This window comes from Phaethon lepturus, unplaced genomic scaffold (genome assembly GCF_000687285.1).
Source record: "Phaethon lepturus isolate BGI_N335 unplaced genomic scaffold, ASM68728v1 scaffold15692, whole genome shotgun sequence".
Taxonomy (NCBI): Eukaryota; Metazoa; Chordata; class Aves; order Phaethontiformes; family Phaethontidae; genus Phaethon; species Phaethon lepturus.
This window is the reverse complement of record NW_010522887.1, coordinates 25,341-31,127: the sequence shown is the minus strand read 5'-3', so window position 1 is coordinate 31,127 and position 5,787 is coordinate 25,341. Positions and strand designations below refer to the sequence as shown.

The following is a 5,787-nucleotide window of genomic DNA, read 5'->3' as shown; positions in this document are numbered from 1 at the left end:
AATGCCACCAGCATGAAACACTAATTCATTTTTTGTAAACGACATGGAACAGTCAGTAGTATAAGAAAAAGATCATCAGTCTACGCCTTCATAGATGCATGATGTTAGATATTGCATAAGAAGGACAAGAGTAGAATGTATCTGTATGGATCTGTATAGCTAATGAAAGGGATCCAGAATCATTATAAAAAAAATCCAACATTACTTTAAAGTTTCTTCAAAAACTGCAATACCGCATCACACATTAACATGACAAAGAAGAAAGTTACTGAAATAAATATTCATCTACAGTAAAGCATAAGATAGGACAACCTGTGAAGGACACTCCTTTTAGTAACATTGGACATGTACAGCTGGAACGTGCATGTGCATTTATGTCATTGTAGTCCTAATCACACCCCAACCACTTAGTCATTTACAAAAATCCACAGTGTGAGTATTTAATAGCAGCTGTGACAGCAGGCTGCTTACAAAGTATCTTCACAAATTACACATCTGGTTACAATACTAAGCAGCTAGTTCTTTTTCTTCTTCAAGCAGAGTCCCAGCATGTCAGATCCTAGTAAGTTCTTACCAAGCTTAGTTAAAGCTGGATACAAGAAGTCTACACTGCATCAAAATTTTGCACATTCCCTGAAGCCTGTGGAAAAGTGTGTAGCTCTTTCACAGGTGCTCACATTAAAAGGTAGTTTTCATAGACACAGAACAGGTACAGTCCTGTTGCGTAAGAAAATAGGTTTCACATTAGCTGGTCAGTAAAATATTACTTATGTAATTCACCAGCAAAGACAATTAAGGGTTGGAGCATCTCTTATATGAGAGGAGGCAGAAAGCTAGGATTGTCCAGTCCAGGGTTGGGGGAGAGGGAAGAGGGGAAGGAAGAAAATTGTATCAATGTGTATCAATATTTAAGGGGAGGATGTAAAGAGGATGGAGTCAGACTCTTCCCAGTGGTATCCAGTAAAAAAGGCAATGGGCACAAATTAAAATATAGGATGCTATTTAAATGTAAAAATAAAAAAGTTTTTTTCCAAGTTTTAAATGAACAGTGGAACAGGTTAACCAGACAGGCTGGGGAGTCTGCATCCTTGTGATACTCATAGCCCAACTGAACAAGGCCCTGAGCAACCTGCTCTAGTCTACTTTTTTTGAGCAGGGGAGTTGGACTAGACAATGTCCAGAGGTCACAACTATTCTGTGATTCTACGTGTGTCTACATACAGTTCTATACACTGGATATATTTCTATTCGATAGGAATTTATTTTAGTCTCAGTACGAGTTCCAAGGAACCTTGAGATCTTCTCAGTATGCCTAGTTATGACCCATCAAATGTTACTGTTATCTTGACTGTTAAGATACTCCTTGGAGCTCTAAATAGTGCTTTGAAAGTACGAAATGATGCATTAGGACACACACAAAATTCCCGCCTCACAGAAACATCAAACACATTTTATAAAACAATTTTAGATATAAAGCATCAGTATCAGAAACAGAATACTATGAACAGCAAATACTATCTATATCTATTATTGTCCTCGTTTCAGCCAGGGTAGAGTTAATTCTCTTCATAGAAGCTAGTGTGAGGCTACGTTTTGGATCTGGGATGAGAAAATGTTGATAATGTGCTGATGTTTTGAGTTGTTGCTAAGTCGTCAAGGACAGTCCAGCTTCTCGTGCTGGCCTGCTAGCAAGAAGGCTGGGGGTGCACGGGAAGTTGGGAGGGGACACAGCCAGGACAGCTGACCCAGGCTGACCAAAGAGATATTCCCTACCATATGACATCATGCTCAGTATATAAAGCTGGGACGAAGAAGAAGGAAGGGGTGGAGGGACGTTCAGAGTGATGGCGTCTGTCTTCCCAAGAAACCATTACCTGCGATGGACCCCTGCTTCCCTGGAGATGGCTGAACACCTGCCTGCCCATGGGGAGTGGTGAATGGATTCCTTGTTTTGCTTTGCTTGTGTGCACAGCTTTTGCTTTACCTATTAAACTGTCTTTATCTCAAATCATGAGTTTCCTCACTTTTACTCTTCCAATTCTCTCCCACGTCCCACCATGGGGGAGTGAGCGAGCGGCTGCATGGGGCTTAGTTGCTGGCTGGGGCTAAACCACGATAATTATCTATCTATAATGACAAGGAGATGCATCATCCCACCAGTGAAAGCATATAAAACTCCAGTATACACAGTACACAAGGAATTTATGAGTTTACTAACACAAAAGTGAACAGTTTACACAATTCCAAAACAGGGAAGGGATAACTTCCACATAAGTAACAAATGTGTAAACTATGACTCATTAATCTGGACAAGAGACAACTTGGAAAAGAAAAAACATTTCCAGAGTGGCCTGAAGAGGGCAGGAAGGAAGTGACTGTTGATAATTTTTTAAGATACAAGAGCTAGGCAGCATGAAATGAAGCTAGTAGGAGCTAGATTCAAAAGACAGGAAAGGAGGTGGCTTTTCACACAACAGATGGTAGATATGCAGAATGTTTTGCCAAAAAGTGGTTTGGATGCTAAAAATTTACATGAGGTCAAGGGGATATTTGACAAGTATTTGGAAGAGAGATCCATCATGGGTTACTAAACAGACAAACCTTATCAGCTTCAGGAAGTCCTTGAGCTGATACGCATTGGGCCAAGAAAGTATTAGAGGAAAACCACTGCATATACATTTGCTTTGTTTTTATTCTTCTCTCCACATCTAGTTTGGGCAAATATCCAAGATAAGATAGTAAGATAACCAAGGGTTCTTGGTCTAAACCAACATAGCATTGTTGATCTAAAAAAGCAATGCTAGGATTTACCTTGCTAAAATAATACCTGACCCTATGCTACCATTCAAAACAACTCAGAAGATACAGATACCTTTATCTTAGCTGAAATCCAATCACTTGTCATATTGTGACCCTGGTAAACATCATTCACCTGTGCTATTAATGACTGCAGTACACATACTTAGGAGGCACAAAAGGAATTTATCACTGTGTGCACAAAGTGAATGACAGTAGAGCAAAAGAAGTATCTATCAGATTCACTATATCAGTTACTAAAAATACGTTATTTTCAACTTGATCTTCTTGTCACAAACATCCATTTTCCCAACACACAGAATGTCAGAAAGCCCCTTTATCTGAAAGAAAACACTCTGTCTCTGATTAACTGGTACCAACTGCACTGTGTGTGACTTGATTGTTGCTGCAACTTGCTGCCATGAAAAAGGTCGTGAAAAGGGAGAACACTCAGGAAAGGAGCTCTACTCCATAGTCCAACTAACCTCTTAACAATAATTTGTTCAAATTATAATAGCACAGATGTTGTATAGTTGAAGTGAATTAAATAAAAATTTGGCAGGCACATCCCAAATGAAATTTAGACAATGGAAAATTTTCTGTTTGTGGGAATAAAAAAGTTATTTTGCTGCTGCAACTGTCAAGTAGGCATTCTAAAGGAGGACAATTATGAAAGTGTCAACGACTGTCAGAGTAGCTGTCATTTTTAAAATTGTATTGAATGCACCAAAGTTTTCAAAGAGTTATCATAAAACTGTCTTGAATTCACCTCTACGTTAGCTGACTATATAAAATGGCAGTTCATTAAGAGAATGCTACAAAGAATAATGTGACTCACTAAAATAGTACTGCTCAAAAATTTTACATACTCAGTAACAGATCAGTGAATAACTTCCTATGGAGTAGAAATGTTTCCAGATCTTAGATTCATGAATAAACTGAAACCTCCATTTGCTGCTACAGCCACTGGGTGGTGGAGGAAGAACCTACCTTTGGTTTCTATAATAACATTTGATATGCCACCTAAATTATTAAAATTAAATTCAAACACATGCCTTTTTTCTCCCATTCTAGCTTGAAGCAGGTCTTAAAAATATGTACTTTCTAAAAACCCATCTCAGTGTCACTGAAAAGATAGTTTTGCTTTTCATTCTTAGACGGATTACTTTGCTGATCATTTGTGTTTACTGCAGGACTAAATGTTAAAGTTTAACATCACTATCATTATAAAAGCCTTCAACTGGCAGTCCACCTATATGAACAAAATTCTATGGCCTCTAAGAAAGAGGAAAATCACCCAGGCAGTCGTATTTACATCAAGCTTACAACCTAACAGCTTGAGAGATACACCTCCTGTAACTCTGAGATTGGAAAAAGAAGCCAAAGCTTGTGAAATCTGATCTCCAAATTATTATTCTCTTTCCTTCCTCTCCAAACCTCTTTTCCCTCAAATCAATGGGCAAAGATACTTAAATACTCTGAGGATGGTAAAATTTAAGACCATTTATATGAAGCTAAATAATATTTAATATCTTTTTTCTGCCTTTTGATTCAAAGAAATCCACTTAAATGGATATGTCATCAGTTGGCTGATGACGAGCTTTGGCTCCATCACCCCCACCGCCCCAAGACTAAGCTTTTACCTTCTGTTCCAGTGCAAGCCGGTACTTCTGTTCTACCCTTTTGCATTTGTTGTACCAACTGTTTTCATCCATGATGAAAGGAGGACCAATGTTCTCTGGAGTACTGCCTTCACTGCCACTACTGCCCAGCGTTCTTAGCTCTTCTTCATCACTGCTGATGCTGTCAGAACTGAAGGATCATATTTATTAGCCAAGTGAAAAGCTGTGTTTGTTAAAATGCAAATTCCCCTTGAAATTAAAGCACCACAGTTCTTAAAAATATCTAAAGCTTTGTAAACCAAAAAGAACTGAAATGTTGGTATAGCATAGATCACCATATACAACTTATATTTCAAGCTTTTATTTGTATAGCCACCTAAAGAATGGGCAAAGATTTGCTTGAGATTTTAGTCATGTTGTTTTAGGCAAGTCAGACAGCTGTATGTGGGATACTCTGGAATACAAAGGGCCAATGCATTACAATATGCTATCTAAGGAAGTGCTGACTTAATCGTTCCTTCACAAATTCAGGGCAAAGAGTAGTATCTGAAAAGAAATTGTATTTGTTTCTCAAAACACAGAAAAATAAAAAAAGTGACTGGCGTTATGTTAAATCATAGTAAATTTAAATGATAATGTCTAGTTATGCTTATAGCAAAGACCATGTGCCTGTTATTTCACAGAACATAAGTATCTCCCCAGGTAGTATGCAGATTCATTGTTAAAATATCTCCTTATCATCCAGAATCAATGTATGCCAGAGAATTCAGACATCTGTCTCAAAGACAAGAATTTTAATTTATCCCAATACCCATTTGAAATCTTCCCTTACAACTGTGCTTTCCATTACATTAACAGCATTTACTAGTTTAAGTAGTGATTCCTGCAACCCCATGATCCTGCTGTGATGCAAATTCTGCTTTGACTGAATCATGCAGTTTGTCACTACCATGTAAGCTAATAGGAACTTCAAGAGAATAACTATAATGTTTCATGTTCGCTTGTACATCTTCAAGACTGCTCCTAACTCCCAACAGCTTTCTTCATTTTGGCAAATCTAACAACAGAACACATCCCATCAATCTCCATGCTTTTTGGAGATGCCAAGTTGCTATCTGATCAGTTAGACAGAAATCATTCTTTTTATCATTAACCATATGGCTGATCAGAGGAGCAAAATGTAGCTGGGAGGTGAGATTATATATGCAACTGGTCATGATTTTCTATTATGTGCTAACTGCTCATCTGTTATACCTTATCATTTACCAGGGCATATATAATTTTTATTCACAAAATAACTACTTTTAAATTTATGGCTACACAGAAAAGGCCCAAGAGAAAGGACAGCTTGGTCTGAGGATCTTCAAAG

At 37.9% G+C, this 5,787-nt stretch overlaps 1 protein-coding gene across 1 annotated transcript in view; it reads right to left on the bottom strand.

Moving 5' to 3' along the window:
- RUNDC3B (RUN domain containing 3B) overlaps window positions 1-5,787 on the bottom strand; it is a gene marked incomplete at its 5' end in the record, with an annotated part of 47,166 nt that overhangs the window by 22,461 nt on the left and 18,918 nt on the right. The window contains one exon of the mRNA XM_010281973.1: window positions 4,440-4,608. Within this exon, the coding sequence (XP_010280275.1) occupies window positions 4,440-4,608 (169 nt within the window). The remainder of the gene's footprint in view (window positions 1-4,439; window positions 4,609-5,787) is intronic.